A 22150-nucleotide genomic window follows, 5' to 3' on the forward strand; every position below is an offset into this window, starting at 1 on the left:
ACAAACAACTGAATGCAACTCTAAGAGAAATTCAAGTCTTGAATCTCCAAATCTATGCATTCATCCAACAAATGGTTTTGGAGGGTCCGCTGGGCAGGGCATTGGCCTAGGCAGTCGGCACACTATGGTGAGTTACACTTGATTTATGCCCTCTCAGAGCTTTATATTCCACCACTTACATACTGCCCACAGAAGGGGGACCAGCCAGGTCATATATAATTCTACACTGGAATTTAGGGCCCAAATATATAAATTATAAAGGCAACTTTCATAAAACAGATATAAATCTATTTACTATTTCACTAATTATGTCAATTTCTCATAGAGGATCTATTCAAATACAAAGTAAGTAGGCACTTTTGAAGTTTTAGTCTCAGATACAGGATGGGTCACAAGTAAATTTACAATTGTATGTGGAACAGTTTATTCTTGTATTATTATTAATTATTGTATTATTTCCCATATGAACAACTATAAACCTATTTATATACACTCCGTGTATATGTTAAATATTGTTTTCTCATTCTGATCTGTGTTGACCTAGAGAAATATATTAGTTAATAGGCTGGATTAGAAAGGAAATACAAAGAAAAGATAAGAGTGAATCCCTACAGAGTCCTGAGATGCCAGAAGGGTGACAAAGTCTAGGCACGTTGGCCTGGTTGAGATGCATATGTGGAGTTATCCCCTGTAAACGGGAGTTAGAGATAAGCAGTGTTTTGGCTGAGACTTATGCAATATTAATGACCTTAGGATTCAAGCTGACATCCGTACCATTTTTTAAGTAAATTGTTTTCTTGACACATGATTTTCTGTAAATAAGATTAACCTTATTTTGCAAGCTTGCAAGTGAACCATGTTTCCAATGTTTGGATAATTCCGTTGTTTGGCACTAGAACACAATTTGAAGAAGCAGTGAAGTGTTAAATTTCTAAAAAGGGCAAAGATTGAGGGAATTTACGTTGGCTGCTCTGGTCCTTCATATGAATTTTCATTTAATTCCTTCTACTCTCTATCACTGCATTTGTAACAGGAGGAAATGGAGGCCCAGAAAATAAAAGTGATTTGCCCAGTGTCAGCTAGTAAGTAGCAGAATAGAGGCCGAACTACCACTTTTTTTCCACAATGATCAAGACAAAACATGAGTCCAGTGAGGGGCCACCTACTAGAGACTCACCAGGGCTGGGCAGGTCACCCAGCTGGAGAATTCAATTGAAAACTCCCACATAGTTATTCAAATAAAGATTCCTGGGCTCCACCTACTGAATCAGATTCTGAAGGTGGTGCTTTAGGAATCTCCAGGTAATTCTTATGAATGCCAATGTTTGTTCTCAAACTAGTACCCACAAATACTTTTAGCACTGAAGGTTTTTATCCACATAGAAGAAAAAGGTTACTCCCTTTGGGGTTGAGAGGGGAGGGATAACTTAATAGCAGCATCACGGGAAGGAGTTAGGAAAAAGCCACCAGATGTAGTCGGCGTACATGGTTTGATTGCCTAATAACCATCCTAAAAGGAAAAGAATGAGGATGATTAATTGCAAGCTATTCCTAGTGGGTACAACTGAAGGTGTCCTATTTACTGTATGTCCCTTGCTGGCACTGACAGTTATTTTCTAGTAGATGTTCTCTGAGGTCCGCTATTAAGGCCTGTTTTTGTTTTTGTTTTTAGCTTTCTCCCTTCCAATTCTGAACAGACTCTCTCCAATAGTTAAATGGAGATGTTTGTCCCATCATTCCTTCAAGCACTCTAGGTGTAGGGTCAGGAGAGTGGCAGGGATTCTCAATTCTCTAGCTGCTGGGATATGTGTCCTAGTTTTCGGGTACCTCCAGGATAATTTTCTCAGAATCTACTAGATAAAAATGCGTGTTCGCATTCAAAACCTCTTTGGATGTGAAGACCTTAATGATAAAGGTCATAGATACCACAGGATATATACTATGGTAATATCATCACAGCTGCAGCGGGAAGACATAGTGAGTCCAGGTTATGATTTATTGTTGTTTTGTGGTAACTCAGAGTTCAGATTGTTGATGCAGAAACGGTTCCATCATGTGTGCATGTATATAGGGGTATCTAGATCTCCGCTTTCTCCCTCAGCATCCCCAACCCCAGCCCCACCCCACGCATCAACTTCCTCTCTGCTTTCCTTCTGTCTAGGGACTCAGTATTACACACAGGGCTGACTGGGCTGATTTAGCCATGGTGAAGCCAAGGAAACCTCCAAAAAACCCTACAGATCGGGGGCAAGGACTGGACCTTAAGGTTAATGATTTGGCATTTTCCAAAGTCTGAAGTTCTCTGTGTTTTTCCAGTGCTGCTGGAGGGCTTCCATGCACAGCACACCCTGGTCCTTGCCAGCAGCTGCAGTCAGCACTGTGCCTGGCCCCAGTCCTCGAGGGAAAGTCAGACTCCCTTTGGGTGGCCAGGAGCCCAGGATCCTCCTGGTCACTTGTGCTTCTCCTCCTGCCAGTTCCTCCTTCCAGAGATGGTCTGCTGAGCCAACTTATAAGGACGCTGCCTATAACTATGTGGTCTGGAAGTAAGAGTAGGGTGGTAAAGGATAATTAAAAATAATAATACGGTATAGTGGAAAAGGGGCCTTAAAGATATTTTGATTTAGTATACTTAGTGTTAAAACTGAAAAAAGAAAGAAGGTCTTTTATAAAGCTATGTATGAACCAGTAGATTTCCCAAATAGCTCAGATGTTGTTTGAGCAACAGACATTTTCCATATAAGAATCTTCTTTGACTTCAAGGAGCAAATTAGTACCCACAAATACTTTTAGCACTGAAGGTTTTTATCCACAGAGAAGAAAAAGGTTACTCCCTCTGGGGATGAGAGGGGAGGGATAACTTAATAGCAGCATCATTTATATTTAGAATGTGCATTTCCCCACAGGCACACCAGAGGACAGAGGTCACCCAAGGATGTGCTCGATATAGAAGTCACTCTACTGCCAAGGTCTGGTGCTTGCTCCCAGTCTCTGGGGATGAGAAGCGATGAGTCATTTCATGTCGCTTTGGAACTGACACATTGTGAAATGGGCTATTCCAGATCTCGTTTGTCGTTTGATTACAGTTTACATATACAGTAATAGTATTTGTAGCTAACATTTATTAACCTCATATAAGCACTGCCCTAGATTCTTAACTCGATCGCTTGCTTCATGCCTGCAATAACCTTGTGGTGCCGGTACTATTACTTTCTTCATTTCATACATGAGATGGAGCACAGAGGTACCCAGATCTTGCTGATGGTGCTCCGGTCATCAGCTGTTGCCTAATGAATTATTTCAAAGCTTAAGGGCTTCATACAACAACAATTGTTGTTACCTCTCCTGGCTCTAGACATTGGGCTCAGCTGGGCAGGTCTCACTTAGTGACTCTCAGGTGAGGTCTCCCATAAGTTTCCGTCAGAATATGGCTATGGCTGAAGTCATCTGGAATGTTTCCTCACTCACATACCTGTTGATGGGGGCCTCAGGTAGCACTGTCACCCAGAACCCCACATTTGACCTCTCCACTCGGCCTGGACTTCTAACAGACACCCAGGCCTAGATGGGCCAGAATAACACACTCTCTGTCCAGGTCAGAGAGGAGACTCCTTCACATTCGTGGTAAGGTGTATAGATCTCAATCTCTGAACAACTGGAAGCCATCGGCAAGCTTTAAGCAACAGAGGGTGTGTTTATGATGAGGAGGAAAGAGCCTGACAGGGGGTGCTCGCACCAAGGTCATGGTTCTTCAGGATTTCCACTGTGTCCAGAGTCATCAAGAGGAATCACGCTCAGTGCACAGGTCCTCTAAGTGTGTGAGGAGCCAGAGGTTCACTGGCTTCCCCAGAAATCCTTGCCGATCCAGTGGACTCCTGGGTCTGCAGCCAAGTGCTATAAAAAACCCTGCAGGAGGTGGATTTCTCACATCCTCTCCGCTTTCTAATTAATCATTTAGATGAGAAACTGAACCTACTCAGATAAAAAATATATACATATGTGAACTCCAGGTCAGGATCACAATTCTGTTCCAAACATATGACTTTTTCCCCTCCCGGTTGGGGGATTGGGGTGTATTTAAAAAAACAAATTATTTTCATTCAGTCACTGTTTCCTAGCAACAATGAAAAAGTATGTTTTTCTGATGCCTGTGAGCACCAGCCAGAGCAGAAGCTCAAGCATGCCTCCAGAAGCAGGGGAGAACAAAAGCCCTGGAACCAGTCTCTGGTTGGTGAGGGATTCTGAAAGGGAAATCTGTTAAATGCTGCTCACCGGACAGAACGCAGTCTGAGAGATCTGTATCGTTGATGTGGGGGTGCAGGGGTGGGGCCTGAGGTAGGGTGCAGATACTCCCAGGGCATGATATTCCTATAGAATGTGGGGGCTCTGTCTTCTGGGAGTTGGTTTTAATGAAACAGCTAATGCCTGGGACGCCTGACATCTTTCCAATAGCTCTTCTGTGTGTGTTTCCAGCCAGTCTTGTTTTTGCTAAAGCTCTATAGACAGAAAAGAAGGGTGAATTCATGTTTACACTGAATAGAGTCTCTATAAATGGCCCTCTTTCAGCCATGTGTAGCTACTCAATGCATGTCAGTTACTGAACTCTCACAGCTGGAAGAGACCTCTAACCATTCAATGCTCCTTTCACAGAGGAGAAAACACAAAAGCACAGGGAGGAGAGTTCACTTACCCACGGTGACACAGCTGGCTGGGAGCCCCAGGCTCCCCAAACCTCTAGCCTAGTGCTGTGGGGATGGGAGATGCCCATATTTTAAAGATTATAAACGTTGCATATTATACCACATCGAATGGTAGGGCAGAGGGAAGGGAGTTCTAAACAGAAGCTGTCACACCAACCAAGAGAGGCAAATCTTATAATTTTAAGTCAGAAATTCAAAGGGCTGGCTCAGAGTAAAAAAACAAAGTGGGTTAAAACAAATACTAAGTCTTTTGCTTTTTAAAAAGGCACAGAAGTTAAGCGACCACCCCCCTACACTCCACCACACACACCACCACCACCAGTCAAGGAACTGAGGTAGAACAAATGTTCTATCAACAAATGTTTTTTTCAACTTATCAAATTAGAAGAATGATAATAATATGCTATCCTTCATGGAGTTGTACAATGTTAGGGCAAAAGCCGTTCTTGGTAATATTAACGAGGCTCATCATTTTTTTAGACAACACCTCAGACTGAGGTGTGTAAGAGCCACAAGGCTTGACCACAGCCACACCAGTCCCTGGTGCAGTAGACACTACATCCCAGTGTCTGGCTGTCCCAGGGCCAGTGCTTTTCCCTCTCTAGGCCGGGAGGCCACCTCTCTGGCTTGCAGTACCCACTGTGAATTTATTCCCCTATAGAGAGCATGTTACTGTTTTAATGGTTAATCCATTCCAGTGGAATGCTCCTACTTTCTTTTCCCCTTTTCACATCCCATCCAAGGCAGATAGATGTAGCAGCAGCAAGAATGGTCTAAAATAATTAAATTGGTCTGGTGAAGAATCCATTTAAATCAGTGACATTCTGCTTCCTTTCTGCTTACTGCTGGAGAGTTGAATTCAAATGAAGCTCCTTTTAAAAAAATGTTTTTAAAGTTTTTTCCAATCATTTTTAAATTAGTGACCTAAAACATATGCATAATTTCCAAAGTACAAAAATGTAATTTAATGAACATCCATAAACCTATAACCTCAAAGTCAACAAATGTTAACATTTTTCTTATATTTGTGCATTAGTCAGGGTTCTCCAGAGAAACAGAACCAAGAGATGTGTATATATACACAGAGATGTCGTTTAAGAAATTGGCTCACATTGTTACTGTAGGTAGTTAACTAATTATTAATAAGAAGGGGAGCAAAGGAAGATGACATTGAGCTTAATAAACTGGGGAGCATGAGCCTGTTTGCCTCACCAGGAAGCTGTAGCCTCACACTCTGGGCGGTCACAACATTGCTCCACCAAGGGGATTAACACTCCTCCTTTCCCTGCTCCAGGTTCAAATTGGTGGGGGGTGGGGGGGAGATGAGCAGAGGAAAGTACTTGACCAAAGAGGCCTGTCAGTCTAACTAGGGGGTGAGCCTATCAGAAGCCCGAGATCTCTCTCTCTTTCTCTCTCCCCCCCGCCCTGCCCCCCGTGACATGCACAAGCCCTGTGCATTCGTGCATCCTCTCTCACCCAGGAGGAACAAGTGATCATGCAGGTCTAGCAGCTACTGCGGCCCACAGCAGACTACGTAGGCTCTGAAGGACTAAGCTTTAATATGAAACAGAAACTGTGGACACTGGCTTTTGTTTTGGCCTTGCTGAAGACGCAGTTGCACTTTTTCCATGACGGAACAGAGGGATGTGGAAAACGGCAAACCTGGGGGCAGATTTCCACCCAAATGAATTTTGCCACACCACAGTCTTTCGTGTGTGGGCCCTCGGAAGGCTTTCCTGTGGAATAGCCTGACTTCCACTGACAACAACATGATCGTGGTGGCATGGGCAGTTCAAACCCTGATGGGTAAGCTGGCAGGCTGCAGGCTCAGGGAAGAGGTGCAATTTACGTCCAAAGGCAGTCCCCTGGCAAAATCCTTCTTGCTTGGAAAAGGTCAGCCTTTGTGTTTTTTTTTAAGGCCTTCAACTGACTGAGTGCAGCACACCTACGTAATGGAGAGTAATCTGCTTTACTCAAGTCCACTGATTTAAATGTTACTATCCATCAAACGCCTTCACAGAAACATCCAAAATAATATTTTACCAAATATCTGAGCACAGTGGCCCGGAAAAGTTGACATATTAAATCAATCATCACACACAATCTGCTTTCAATCTTTTTTGAGGAATAAAACATTGCAGACACAGTTGATATGCCATTTATACTGCTCCCTGGGCACCCCATTCAATAGTAATAATTTTGTTTTGCAAACATCTTTTTGCGACTTCAGAACACTTTTGATCCCATCACCTGAACTCCAACTTCTGGTTTGATGTTGGGGTAGAAAATTAAGCCATAGACTCACATTTGCCATAACCACATGTTCTTTCAAGGACCTCCTGGCCACCAGAGGTTGAACATGCTTTCTATAGAAAACTCTATTATGAGCCATTGCAGGAGAGTGAGTGCCGTGGGAGTCACTAGATTGAATGTGCACAGAGTTCGAACATATTCTAATCATAAACCATCCAAACTAGCACAAGCCATGCCAGTTTTACTTGCTAGTTTATTACAAGGATAAGTAAATGATGAGCCCTGGAAAAACTTGGAAGCAGTAAGAAGCGTTAGATATACTCACGGTACAATGCACTGGCCCCCAGACAGCGTTCTGACCTGGAGCCTGCTGGGTAAGAGGCCTGAACTCTGCACGTTCTCAGCTCCCTTCCAGAGCCTGGGACTCCATGACTGGTATTTGGAGTGATAGCTTCCCTAACTCAAGTTCTCTCTGATTTGCTGCTGTAGCTTTTAGGCTCACAGAAGCTGCATCTTCCCCAATGGGTATCAGGTGCAGTGTAAGCTGCAGATACCTGCTCAGCTGCAAATGCCTTTAATCATGGAAAGAAAGCTCCTAAAGAAGGATATGAAAAAGCTCTTGTAAGTATGATTGAGAATAACTTTCATTTATTATACTGGGCATTTGGTGGGTTTCATGTCATAGATGGTCCAATATTGCCAAGAGGATAAAAAATCTAAGGGAGATTTTATTCCTGCACTATTGAGGAAAAAAAAGCTGATGATCTGGCTTCTGACTCGGCCTGAGAGGCCTCACATGTGGGGCAAAGCCAGATGCTGGCTCTCTTGGGAGGATGTTTCTGCCAGCAGCAAGCTCATCTGAGGCATTGCTGTTCCAGAGCCAAAGATCTGGGACCACAGCCCAGTCAGCCTGTGCTGGGCAGCATGTACCTTGGGAAGAGCTCTGCTCGAATAGGATGTAGGGGAGATCTCTGAGATAGGTACCCAGTGGCCCAGCATTTAAATCGCAGCCTCTGCCTCTTTTGCTGTCAGTCTGATCGACTCAATAATTCATCTGCTTCTTCTTGCCATCTGAACTTTTATTTTTAAGCAAACAAAGAAAATGTTAAGTTTTCCCATGAACAAATTTTTTCCTCCTATGCTAGCTTTTCTTTGATTTGGTACTTAATTGAGAGGTTGGCGAAAATAACAGACCATATAAAAAGGAGGAGAAAAAGGCTATGTCTTATTCCACATGTATTTATAGGGACAACAATAATACCCTCTTCATCAAAACCTTATCACAACCCCATTAAAGGTCCTCTCTCAGCCTACTAAGATAATCATTTTTAACAAGTCCTTAAAAAACGCTGGAATAAACCATGCACAAATTCACACAGGCTAACATGTTTGTGTTTGGAGGCCAACGTAATAAACAACAAACCATAATCAGGAATGCCAACTCTTCCACATGGAACCGAAATTTCAGAAGGGGTATAAATGTAATTCATTCAGCCAAAAATACATTCATGGTACTTTAAGTAAAGTACATTGGAATTTTAAAGAAAACATTTCAGAATTTTTGTCAGTCTAAGCTTAATGAATCAGAAGAGTTTTAGAGGGCAGGAACAAGGTAATGTACCAAAGCATGTGATAAAGACATTGACAACCAGAAGCATGGCCTTATGGAAAGAGGAGAGATTTGTGGAGATGGACCTCAGAGACCCTGGGGTCCTGTGTCCTGCCCCCAGCTCCTCTCCCTGTTTCCCAGAATAGTACCCCCTTCTGTTCTCCTTCCAGGGCCCTTATTCTATCCTCGCCTTATTAAAAATCACTGTTCTGAAAGAATCTGATAAGGATACACTAAACTGAAATTATTAATGTATTTTTATGCATAACTCCTCCTAAGGGTATTTGTATTCTAACAAGGAAAAGCTCTTGGGCAAAGAATGCATCTGTGTGGAATATCATATACCTAAAATTTATCAACCATGGAAATTCTGCCTGAGTTTTAACACTGGGAGCAAGGGATTCTTTATTTTAAACAGTGGGTCTCAGTCCTTTAGTTTGTAAAACTGTTTCTGCACACAAGGATTTAGCATACTCCCTTGCTTCCCTGTAAATTGTGTGCCCACATGTGAGTTTAATTCTTAAATAAATGTGATTTAAATTAATTATGATTGGACATTTTAAGAAAGCAGCATCGCAGGATTGCCTTTTTTTAAAAGAATTTATTTATTTTATTGTTTTTTTAGGGGGAGGGTGAGGAAGGGAGAAAGAGAAGGAGAGAAACATGGATGTGCCAGAGACATATCGATGGGTTGCCTCTCGCACGGCCCCAACCAGGAACCCGCCCTTCGGCATGTGCCCTGACCGGGAATAGAACCAGAGACCCTTTGGTTGCAGGACGATGCCCAACCCACTGAGCCACACCAGTCAGGGCTAGAATTGCCTTTGAAATCACAATACTGTTATTCTGGTAATAAAGTAGCCAAATAGTTATTTATTTTAAGAAAAAAAGAAGGAAAGAAGAATGTGAACTCATCTCCCAGAGCCCTCAGTGACCACTCCTGGGTTCGGCAGAGGAGGGTGGGAGGGGCAGGAGCCCTCTGTGGCCGATGGACCCCATGTCATTCCCAATGGTTCAATCCTGCTCTCTTGCTTTTAAGGGGAGATTATATTGGCATCAGACTCCGGGAAAATGAATTTGACCCCAAAGGAAGAAGGCAGCTCACCTTTCTAGATGATATGGTAAAGCAAGGCATGCGGGTGCGAGTCACACTGTGTTACGTGTGTGTGGAGGGGGCGCAGCAGGATCTGATGTGTAGGACAGCCAGGCCAACCCTGATGCTCTGGGCTGTCCTGTCCCATCTCCTCATCTAGCATTCTCCATTTGGTCTTTTCAACTCATTACGCTGAATGCAAAAGGAATGAGAAAATGCAAGTATGAGACATTTGCTACTAGAAAAGACTAAAAAGCAAACTGGGTACAAGGGCAAACATGACATGATGTTCAAATTTTTTCAGGCAAAATTAATTTTTATGTAGTTCTCAAATATAATACTGGGTTTGTTTGCTTCATTTTTTTTTTTACCATCTGTTTTCCTGGATGAAACCAAAGAACTGAGTAATCCTAAAATTCTTTCTGTTATTATTCATGTTGCAACTCAGGTTCATGTTCTGTGATGAAAGTCTACATCACATAAATTCAGGAAGAAACTGGTGTAAAGATCGAATCCAAAAGAAATTAGTAAACCCTCAGCTTTTTTATCCTACCCATTTGCAGTTGTCACACTAGTCTCGAAGAAAGGACCTCTTGCTCCTTCCCCATCTCCCTGTCTGACTTACCCGGTGGTGAATAAGCAGTTAAAAGTGCTTCTCTGTGCATGTGTTAGATGGAGAAATTCAATTGATTAGATAATTGCCTCTCAAACTTTAATGAGGTCTTATTACAAGCCCGTTGTGATTCAGGAGGTCTGGGGGTGGGGCTGGGGACGTTTTGCATTTTTAATGAGTGAAGCCAGTGCTGCCAGTCCATGCCTCAGTCTTTGGGTTAAGTTTCAACAACTGATCATAGTGCATTTTTTTCTTTTCTTTTCCTTCTTCTTCTTTTTTTTATTCACTTTTCAGTTTTGTTCAGCACCTGGAAGATATAGAAATAATTACATTGTTTAGAAAATATTGGTGTGAGATAGAACCTGAAACCCATCTAAAACAAAAGAAAACCCACCTTCCCTTTTCTGAGGTTGAGAATAGCGCCAAACCTTATCCCCAACCCCAGAAATGGAATTGGTCCTCAGCTTTCTACGTGAGACTCTTAGCAGGCCACTTAATCAGGTCTACCTTCGTCCTTTGCTCATGCTGGCCCCTCTACCTGGGAGGTCCTTCTCCACCTCCAGAAATTCTCCTCATCCTTCAAGCCCCAGCTCCACCAAAGTCTCCTCTCTGAAGCCCACCAGGATTCCCCCCGGGTGGACACACCACTTCCCCTGTGTACCTGGGACCACAGTTTTGTCACTTTACTCACAGAATTAGAGATTGTTCTCTGGGTTCCTCTTCCTTCACCTTCACCTTTTTCTATTTTAAAATTGTAAACAACTGAGGCCCAGAGAACATCCACTGCTCACCTAAGGATATACCACAAGTTGCTGGCCATACTTAGATTTGAGCCCCAATTTCCTGATTCCCAGTTTAGTATTCTTTCCTAGAACCTGTTCTTTCTTTATTGGTTCACATAAATCAAAAACAAACTAACAGGAAATATAATGCCTGAAGATCTCTCTAGTGATTTCTGTCTGAGCATCAGGTTGCTGGACAAAGACAGTGCTCTTCACCATTGTGGACAAAATAGCAGAACAGGCTTAGCAGTGCCATTGCCATTGGGTCGGGGAAGTACTTCGGCTAAAGTTTACGCCAGTTCCTTTGCTCTCCATGCTTCCTGCTTCCAGGCCCACTATGACTTAGCCATCAGTGTTGCTTTGCAATGGCTGAATCATTCAGAAGACTTAACTTGGCTGGAGTTGGAGAAAGGGTAAGTTGAAATACTTTTTTCTTTAATGCATGACTATGAGTAATGGAAAAGGAAGTTCCATCTCGTGTCTTCCGCCTTCAGCATCTGATTTGGAAACACTGCAGGGGAGTAACCCTCTCTCTCCAACAAGAAACCTGAAGAAATCCCACAGTCGTCACCCTGGAGAAGTCACACAGTGCATTTGTTACATCTCTGTTAATTGGTGTCTTTTAGATGAAAATCTTTCTTGCATAGAATGTTCTGCTTTAGAAACAGGACTGTGACTTCTTGTGTATGGGCCCTGGTTTTTCAGATGGTCAGTTCTGTGGGTAAAGGCTTCAAGCGTTTCATAAGGACCATCAAACACAACTTAAGCACTTAACCAGACACACTCAATTGGTGAGAATGTGAAAATAAGACCAGAACTGCATAGTTTATTTTAGAAACCAGTTATTTTTTCTGTTTTATGGCCTTAGAATGCACAACTGGTCTTGGATGGCTATATCAGAGTGAGTTATATGAGAGTGGCTATATCAGATGGCTATATGAGAGTATAGTTATAATAAGCAGAAAATCCAGTTTGAGCAGACTTAAGACTTAAGGAAAAAAAGAGGTGGAGAAGATTTATTGCTTCTGTGTTTAAAAAATCCATGAGTAGGTCTGCCTGAGGTAGGTCTTAACTCAAAACTCAAACATGTCATCAAGATCTGCCTCTTGACTTTTTCCTCTGGGTAGACACTATTCTTAGTTTCAGCCAAGGATATTGCAAAATTCATCCCAGAGGTGAGCGTTTTGTTTTTTTTTAAACCACAGAATTGTGTCGCAATAGCTCTATGTACCCTGACTTATCTGGAGGCACACACAGCAGGGGATAGAATAGCCTGACGAGCTTAGTGCACAGTGTGTTTTTCAGTCTTTGGAATCCAGGGGTTTTGTCAGCTTCCCACAAAGCACATAGGCTTACAGTGAAGCAAGGCAGTTTGCCCCAAGCAAATGGCCACAAGATGGGAAAGGATCTGGTTGGCAGATCCATGGTTGTCCAATGTAGTGACCAGTCAGCCAATATGCGACAGCTGGGTGAACGTGGATAGATGATGGCCAATTTACCACCACTGTTGGAAGTTTCAAAATTCCAAGTGTGTTCTTTACTGATGGTGGATTAATCGTATCAATTTTGTAAACAAGGGCACAGCTCATGGCCACTGGAGGTTACTGATGGATTATCATCACAGCCTTAGGTGTCAAAACAGTATGAACAAACCCTCCACTCTTATTCACTCATGTTTCCTCTTAGGAAAAGACCATTTCATGGCAGACCCATGTATCCAAACCACAGAGAAAGAGAAGCCATGATTTTATCATCTTATGCTGGAATCCTAATGGTAAGGAAAAGAACATTATTTGCACATATGGAAATGTTATATTTCCTATGCACATTTTGGTGTTAATGTACACTTATATTCTTTTTTAACCAATGCTTATAGATGTTGAATATTTATTAATATTAAATGTTTTATTTTTAAGATATAATAAAAGACATTGACTTCTACATTGTATTGTGAAAACATTTATTTAAGGAGAAAAAAACCCTAGAATGAAATGCATAAATAATTGGATTCTGGAACTTCTGGTTTATCAGTTTATCCAGAAGTGATGTGGTTAGTGCCCATGCCTTGCAAAGACACAGTGCTAGTCACCCTGGATCTGTAACACTTTCGTACTACAAGGAAAGTCAGGATGTGCTAATACATTTTGTTGTTCCTTTAATTGTCGTTAACAGAACAGCATCCCAGTTGAGGAAGTCTTTAAAATTTATGGGGCGGATTCTTCTGCCAATTCTGCTGCTATCAAGGTAGGGGAGACCTGAGACTGCTCATATAAAAGATTTGTAGAGAGAATTTCTTTATTTTGTATATGTATAATGTTATATGTTTAGGCATGAAATAACAGTTTTATATCAAAATGTACAACACCAGTGGTAGCTATATCTTACTTGGGTAATAAACATTTGTAAAATGCTTCCCTTATATAGAGTACTGTATTCATAGTAACAAACGTATTTGGTGTAAGACTGAGTAGAAGCAGAAAATACAGCACCAGGCTTAGAGTCTAGATGCTGCCTAGGTTTCTGATAAACAGAATTTCTTACTTACACTCTTTGTAATGTAGACCTGGTAAGTCCAAGTGCCCTTAACTTGTGTGCTAAGTGCCATAACATTTAGAACTAGGACAAGGTCTGCAAGGGTCATTCTGCTGATAAATTAGTTTATTGCTGCCAAATTTCTTCCTCCCGTCAGACTCCTTTGAAACCCTGCAGAGCAAGCAGGAGTGATCTGGGGGTTCAGACACCCGGGGCTGTGAGTCCCGGCTCTGCTACTGTGGAGCCCGGGCCCTTCCCCTCATTGGGCTTCTTTATACTGATCATGGAGCATTCCAGATGAACTTCACAACCAGTTCCGTTTTTGCTATTCATAAATGTATGAACATTTAATAAACACAAATATAGGCTGCTATTTAGAGGTAAACTACTGACCCCTTTGCCTTTAGATCCCTCTAGAAGAGGGAAGGGAAAGGGAGAATGAGATGGGCAGGGGTAGGCAGCAGGGAGAACCCACCCCTTGCACCCAGGCCTTCCGTTGCTTTCGATGCCCCCACTGGATTTGGAAGGGGAAGCCAGGGCAGGGGCAGGACTCTGGCTATGGGAACACCTGCCTCCCTTGTTGTTTTACCTGCAGACCGCACTGCAAATAGCGAGTTTGTATAAATTCAAGAGCCCGACAGGTCCAGCTTAGGAGTCAAGTATTTACTAAGTGGTGTAACTTTGAAACCAACTGTCCATCATCTGAATCCATGTGTAACCTGGCTGTCATCCTGAGACTCCAGTTCCCCTGGTTGCTCTGGTTTCAACTCTGCTCATTCATTCACTTGGTGTAGTTGTAGGTGCAGGGAATTTAATGATGAGGACGTCAGATATGGGGGCTAAAAATACTAATACTTTTCCTCCTACCTTCTAAATTCCTCTGGCTGAGCTCATCACCAAATTAACCGAGACAGATTAACAGGAGAAAGACAAAGCTTAACACATGTGCAGAGAGAATTCATATAGGCCTGGTCATTCCATGAAAATCCCAAAGACAGGCAACATTTGGTACACGAGACATTTCTGGACAAAGGAGAAAGGGGGAATTAGATTTCAGAAGTGAAAATGGGTGATTTACAGGCATTGAGCGGAGTAGAATGCACACGGCAGGGAAACCCTGGCTAGGCAACTCAGGAACAGGGGGACGCAGGGGGCGTTTAGCTAATAGGTATCTGCTTGAAGCCCTCGTGTGGACCACACTTAATTCTAATGAGGCTGAGGCTACATCCTAAGTTCTTCTTCCTGAAGCAGGTTTCTCTGTCTGAAATCTCTTGGGCAGGAAACAGGAGAGGGTCAAGTGTCCTTTCGGAGTCTTTTGTTTCTTAATAATCAATATTGAACAAGAAGCCCTGGGGCACCACAATGCTTAAAGGCGAGCCAGCCCACCTCTTCCTACCATCCGTTATTCATTGAAGAACCTTTACTCAGCACCTGCTCCATTCAGTTATACAGTCTCTGTCCTCACAACTGGTGACCAACAATAAAAAGCCCGATGTGTACATAGACTAAACGACGACCAACTCCGAAGGGAATCAGATGATACCCTCATAGGGGTGTTTCCTTCAAAGGGCTGCGTTTGTGCATGGATACAGGTGATGCATGTCGGCTCGCTTACCGATTTGCGTGTGACAGACGGTCTGTATAACCTTCTAGAGGTTAAGCACAAGGATTCCAAAGCTGGATTGCCAGTGTTTAAACTCTAGTTCCACTAGCTGCAAGCAGAAAAATCCTGGGCAAGTTTTCTCAGCCGTGATTTCACCTGTAAAAAGAGAGACAAGAGGATGAGATTGTTGTGGGAAATGAAGTGAATTTGCACCAGAAAAGCCCTTAGTGCTCGGGCACCTGGTAACTTCAAAATACTAGCTGTAGTTAGTTAAGGTTCTGGTATTTGACGGTTAGGTATCTGGTTTCCTGTAAGTTGCACTAAACCAGGGTTTCTCAGAGTTTTGAACCAGATCATTCTTTGCTGTGCATGTAGGGGGCAGAGTCAGGAGCTGGCCTGTGCCCTGTGGGATGCTTAGCAGCATCTCTGGGTAATGCTCTACCCATTAGATACCAGCATTTCCCCCTCCCCAACTCGTGACAACCAAAAATGTCTCCTGACTTTGCCAAATGTCCCCTCAGGAGCAGAGTCACCTGGTTGAGAACCTCTGTTCTACAAATTCAAAAATCAAATAGCTCATTAAGCACCCATGTGTATTATGAACATAATATAAACTTTGCCTATTTTAAGTAATGACATATCATGAAAGCTATGATATGATTTGTGCTACAGATATAAGATTCTGAGGATGGTCCACCCCCTGGGGGCCCCCCAGCCACCCCTGCTCAGGCCCTTCTCTCAAAGGCACATCGGCTCCATGAGGGACTTCCTGGACGGCTTAAATCAGGAGTGAGCAGAACCTCCCAATGCAAATATAGCATTTCAAATATTGTCAATTATAGGAATGTTTTGAAACAGTCCTTGGGGCTGAACAATTTCAAAAAATTTAACTAGGAGATGGGTTGTTAAAAAAATAGTTGTTGCCAAGAATTCTCTAATTGCTGCATATATTGGAATGACCTTTGACTCCTTCTGGTAAAATGTCTCCTAAGCAACACCTAAACCTCTTTCCAAGCTCCAGCAGAAAGCCCTTTGAATACTAATCAGATTATGTAGAATTTCCAAGCCCTAGAATTGGCCTCCAGTGCAGCTTGGGCCCTGTGTGTTGGTTTGGTAACTCTCTTCAGGAATATATTGCTGCCACCTGGTGACAGGAAAGCATCATGGGCCCAGCATTGTTCACCCACTTTATTAGCTTCAGGTTTTACCTCCTGATAGGAAGCTGTTTTTGCTGATGGGAGGCATTTTCTGCTGAGGACCTTGGACCCACAGAAAAGTCACCAAAGGGCCTTACATCAGTGAGAGTTGTACAGATAGTTTCAGATAAATATAAACTGTCCTACTCAAGTTTAAACTGGTGAAAAAAGAGCATAGGTCTCCCTCCAACACGGAAAGCAAGCAATACAGATGTTCTTCAGCCCCATTTGCTGGAGAAAGAGCCAAAAAGGAAAGGGAGTCCTTTCACATCCTCATCTTCTTTTCCTCCTCCTCCCCCTTCTGGTTGGGAGAAATTTTTGCTGAATGTGCTTTGGACATAATTTGGTGCTCAATATGTACTTGAATTGAGAAATAACAATCATATTTCTACTTTTACATTAACACGATGAAGAGATTAGTAAGTACCATTGAAGTGAAAAAGAGGATATGATTAACTCTAGGTTTAGGATTTAAATTTCATCTACTTTTAAAATAATTTTTGTTGTTCTATTGCAGTTGTCCCAATTTCCCCTGTGGCTCTCCCTGCCCCACCCCCACAGCTACATTAACTATTTCCTCAACTCATCACATTATCAGCACTCATAGAAAATTTGAGCTGGAAGTGACCTTTAAAATCATTGGGTTTTATCTTCCCCAGTAAATAGGGCAACTGAGTGTGGAGAACATCAGTCTTGTATCTTCTAAGGGTAGAAGTGCAACAGGAATGAGGTATGACTTGACTTATCAAGGGTAATCACTTCATAAGTTACATAAGTTTCTAACCACTGGGAAAAAAAGAATGACATATAAGCCAATTTGCTCCCTTTTTTTGGTACCTGGCATACATTATCCTGAAGGGCTAGTATTATAGCCATAATCACCCCATACTTATATAAAGCCTCCTTGCAATTACTTTCTCTGCTTTAGGGTCATCTTTCTGAATAGATCATGTGCTTCCTGAGGTTAAAGGCCATAGTGTATGCTTAGATTTAATTGCTTACAATCTTGGATCTGAAGCAAACTTTCAATAAATATTTTTGCCATTTAAATAAAAGCGCGAGGTCAAAAATAGAAGTGCCTCTGCTGGGTGGCTCGAAACCACCTTGTCCATAAAGAGAACGCATCCTCATTGATTGTTTAAGACAGGTTTTCTGCATTATACAGCACAACCAAAAACCCACATGAATAGTCAAAAGCAGAAATCGACTTCTCAGATGAAAGGGGCCCGGAGGTGGGTGGCCCAGGGCTGGGACCACAGTCTCACAAAATTGTCAGGGACGCAGGCTTCTTCCAGACCTCTGCTCAGTCATTCCTGTTGAAAAATTACAAAGTAATATGTAAATGGAGTCCCTTTCTTTAAAAAAATGACCTCCCCCACAAAACATCCCACCTATGCACAAACCGCGCGATGATCTGAGAGCTCAGGTCCCTGTGGAAACCTTCACCTAATTCAAAGGGATACCAGGCACGTGGGAACCTGATCATTCCGAGTGTGATCGTCAACAGTTCTGAATAATAAAGATAGAGTGGAAAATTACTGCTGACCTGAAAATTGAAAAAGAAATATTTGTTTTGTGGTCCATTGTTTTTTTTGGGGGGGAGAGGGGTTGGTGTTTGCTTCAGTTATACATCATGTAAGTGTGTCCTATTGATGAAATGGCATATTTGTTGAAATCAGTGCATAAAAAGAACTGCGTAATCAACTTTTGCTCCTTAGAAATAAGTGTTCTGTAAATATAGAAATAAGAGTTCTATACACACAAAATGGGACTCTCTGTCAGTGAAAAAGCAGAAAATCGATGAGCTTGCAGTGGGATGTTAATTATTTCAGGCCACCTGGCTCCAATTCATTATTTGTCAGCAATTAGTCAACCTTTTTCTAGCACGTGAGACAGGATCCCGTAAAGAAATTGGTGGCCAAGTTGTTGCCATTGGTAATTCTATATGAGAGAAAACTGAGTCAAGGAGATAAATGATGATGATAATGATAAATATAAATAATTTTTATTATAAACTTTAAAGCTACTATATTGTACTATGTACCAAACACTACTCTAAATACTTTAATGTCTATGGCCATACCACCCTGAACACACCTGATCTCATCTAAATACCTTACATATGCTAGTTCTTCAATCCCTACTACAATCTTATAAGGTAGGCATCAGCATTATTATTATCACATGAAAAAACAGGCACAGAGAAGTTAAATGACATGCTCAAGATCACACATCTTGTAGGTGGTGCAGCTTCCATTCTAATACGGCCAGTTTGACACAACAGTCCATGCTGTCAACTACTTTTGTCTTGATTAGCAGCATAGTTCAACTAGTTAATGACATTTGCATGTCTCCTATGTGCTAGGCACTCTCTGAAGCACTAGAGATTAAGGGTTAAATTTGTTTAACCAGCTTCCCTCCTTCCACATTCCAATCTGTTCTCCACATAGCTGCCACAATGATCTTTCTAAAAACCTGAATCGGACCTTGTAACACTACCCTCCAAAACACTTCACTGGCTTCCATTGCACCCTGGAATCAATTTCGGTGAACAGTTTCATGCCATGACCAACAAGGACCCATGTGATCTGGGTCCTGCCTCCCTCTCAGCCTCATCTACAAATTTCTCTTTCTCACTATGCTCTAGCCACACGCTGGCTTCCTCTCTGTGCCTAGAAAGCAAAATCTTACTTATTTCAGGAAGACCTTCTCATTCCCTCTGCCAGGAACGCTTCTATCCAGCTCTCCCGTGGCTGACTGCTGCTCATCCTGCGAGTCTCAGCTGAGACACTGCTTCTTCCTTCTAGAGGCTTTCTCTGTCCTTTCTGTCCAAAGAGGTGACTATGCAGTCACTTCCTAGCAATTCATTTTGTTCAGTTTATTTATTAAACGTACTATTATGTACGTCCTCTGGGTTGGCTAATAGTTTATTGTTTGTCTCTCCCCGCTCAGCTCTGAAAAGGCAGGAACCTTGTCTATCTTACTAACAACACTCCTAAACAGAGCCTGGCCCACAGTAGGTGCTCACAGAACACATGTTGATTGAATGAAAGAATAAATGAATGAATGAATGAACAGTTCTAGCCTTGAAGAAGTTTCCAGTGTAGTGCAACAGTCAGCAGATTATAACTATAACACACTGAGTTTGTTCTATGTGATAATATGCTTTGAATTCACAGATGAGTGAGTTGATAAGTCTGCTGTGGGCTGGGGCAGGGCAGGAGGCCAGGCTGGGAGAGTGAAAATGTGGAGACTCAGGCAACTTGCTCAGAAAAGGTGATATTTGAGCTACATTTTAAAAAGAAAAGTAGGATCCTTTAGGAAAACTAAGAGCCTCTGAGCAGAAAAGAATTCTAGGTACAGGGAACTATTCGAAGAGCATCAGCGTGTGAGAAGGTGTTACAGGCCAAAGGAACCAGGCAGAGGGAATAGAAGACAGTGTGTGAACGTGTGTGACAATAAACAGTAGCCTCACCAGGGGACTGCCAGTAATGTCTAAGGACCATGGGTTGGGTAAACAGGCCAAGTGCCCTAGGTAGCGGGTTTGAACAGCATTATGTGCGTGCAGCTTTTCAGAGGAGAACTGTTTCCCTTTCAGGTTCCCCGAGTTCTACCTTTCCGCCTCTCCTTGCACCCTTTTGCCATGTTAACAGCGCCCAAAGCAGCAGAATATGCCCGCAAACAGAGTAAGCCTGTTTACTTGCATCTGCTTAGGGACATTTCAAACAGGAGGGGAACTCACAAAGTAAGGCCAGAGTTGTTACGGTAATAACATCTTTCTGGATGAATTAAATAGAATCAGCAGCATTTATGGCTTGATCTCCCTCTATTACTGAAATCAAGGAAGTCTTATTTCTTAGACCCTTTGGTAATGGGAGCAAAGCACTCATGAAGGGGAAAATCTAAAACTGTGGGTGGACTCATTTTTTCTAAAAAGATTTTTTTGTACAGTTATGGTTCCTACATGTGTCTCTAGGTGTCAAGTGCAGAAGGGGAGCCATGAATAAAAATGCCGCTAACAGCTCTACAAGGGAAGCAAATGCCACGGAGCAGAAATGATCAATAAATTTATCTTTGGACACACAGCCTAAGAACAAAGTAGGTCTAAGAACACAAATTGGATCAAAATGATAGCAGATCTTTGGGGAGTACTTTACTTACAATGTTTTAAAAGTTTAGCCTCTAGAATTAGATGCTGTGGGTTTGAAACTAAAGCCTACTGTGTGACTTCAGGCAAGTGACTTAACATTTCCATTTCTTAGTTTTCTCTTCCGCAAAATGGGAAGAATAATGGAACCTCACTCTTAAGATTGTTGGGATGATTACCTGAGATTATGTATGTTAAGAGGTCAAAATAGTGCTTGTGCAGAGTAAATCTTAAAATATTAACCATATTATCTTGTAGCATTTGAGAGATGCTATTCACAAGTTAATCAGCTGTTATTCTGTGGTTTCAAATAAGTGTATACATGCTTATTGTAAAAATTTCAAACAAGAATTGTAAGTGAAAAGTAAAAGAACCCCTCTTCCCCACACCCTTTCCTACTTCTTAGAAATAACTACTTTTCTTGTGATAGTCCAATGTTTCTTGTGAAATTCAAATATTGCTATATGTGTACAAGTATGTCATGTGATATTTTTGTGATATTGAAGTACTACTATACATGTATGTCTTACTACTGATTTGTAAGAGAAAATAAATAAAAAATACTACCAAAAAATAAAGAAACAAATATTTTTATTTAAAAAAATAATTATTTTATAAATGCATGAAAATATACTTTCACAGTTTATTGTTTGAAGTTTTCATTTTATTTATTTGAGCTTCTGAGTCTTTTGCTAGTTTATAGCTTATGGATATTATATCATGTTATATTATTAGCCAATAAACAACTTTTTAACCTTAGGATGAAATAATGATTTATTCAAAATTATCTTCACTGGCTGTTGTAGCTCAGTGGATTGAGCGCAGACCTGCAAACCAAAGGGTCTTCTGTTCGATTCCCAGTCAGGGGCACATGCCTGGGTTGCAGGTGAGGTCCCCAGCAGGGGATGTGCAAGAGGCAACCACACATCGATGTTTCTCTTCCTCTCTCCTTCCCTTCCCTTCCCCTCTAAAAATAAATAAATAAAATCTTTTAAAAATGATACAGAATTTTCTATATATTTCCCACCACTAAATTTCTTCATAAAGTAAGAAAAAAAGAAAAATTATTTTTAATAATTGAGGTATTCTGGCAGTTTTAAATATTTATTTTATGCTGTATTGGTATTAGTCGCTTGTTTATTAATCAAAATGGGTATGAACAATACCACATCCTAGGAAAATGTCAATATTGGGCAGAGTACTAGAAAATGAATTTGGAATGGACAGGATTGTTCCAAAGAGCTAGACAACAAACAGCACACTATAGTGATTAAGAGTGTGAATTCTGGAGTCAGAGAGCTAGATTTAAAAACTGGTTCCTTCATTTAATAGCTTGGTTGAATTATTGAGAGTTCATCTATAAAAAGGGTGATAGCAGTACCTACCTTATAGCATTGTTACGAGGACTAAGTGAGTCAGTATGTGCATATGTGGATGGGCTTAGAAAAGGTCCAGGACTACAGCAAGCAATGACATGAGTGCTCCCACTACCACGGGGAGCACAATGCCGTGGAGAGAGGAAGTCACGGCAAGAGGGCAGTTTGGGGGGTCTGGTCTCCATTTCCACACAGAAGGAGCTTGGGCATCAGTATTCCACCGTAACAAGTAAAGAGCTGAACAGACTG

General features: G+C 41.8%; 1 protein-coding gene across 1 annotated transcript; it reads left to right on the plus strand.

Annotated features, from left to right (window-relative positions):
• The first annotated feature begins 7386 nt into the window (after nucleotides 1–7386).
• Nucleotides 7387–21081, plus strand: CUNH2orf80 (chromosome unknown C2orf80 homolog). The gene is made up of 7 exons (XM_037166022.2): nucleotides 7387–7571; nucleotides 9599–9680; nucleotides 11378–11460; nucleotides 12734–12821; nucleotides 13220–13291; nucleotides 19977–20064; nucleotides 20355–21081. Exons 1-7 carry the CDS (start codon nucleotides 7519–7521, stop codon nucleotides 20435–20437), a joined length of 549 nt encoding a protein of 182 aa, XP_037021917.2. The 5' UTR covers nucleotides 7387–7518; the 3' UTR covers nucleotides 20438–21081.
• Nucleotides 21082–22150: the final 1069 nt, after the last annotated feature.

The sequence above is a fragment of the Artibeus jamaicensis genome, unplaced genomic scaffold, assembly GCF_021234435.1.
Source record: "Artibeus jamaicensis isolate MK-2021 breed Jamaican fruit bat unplaced genomic scaffold, CSHL_Jam_final contig_1015, whole genome shotgun sequence".
NCBI lineage: Eukaryota > Metazoa > Chordata > Mammalia > Chiroptera > Phyllostomidae > Artibeus > Artibeus jamaicensis.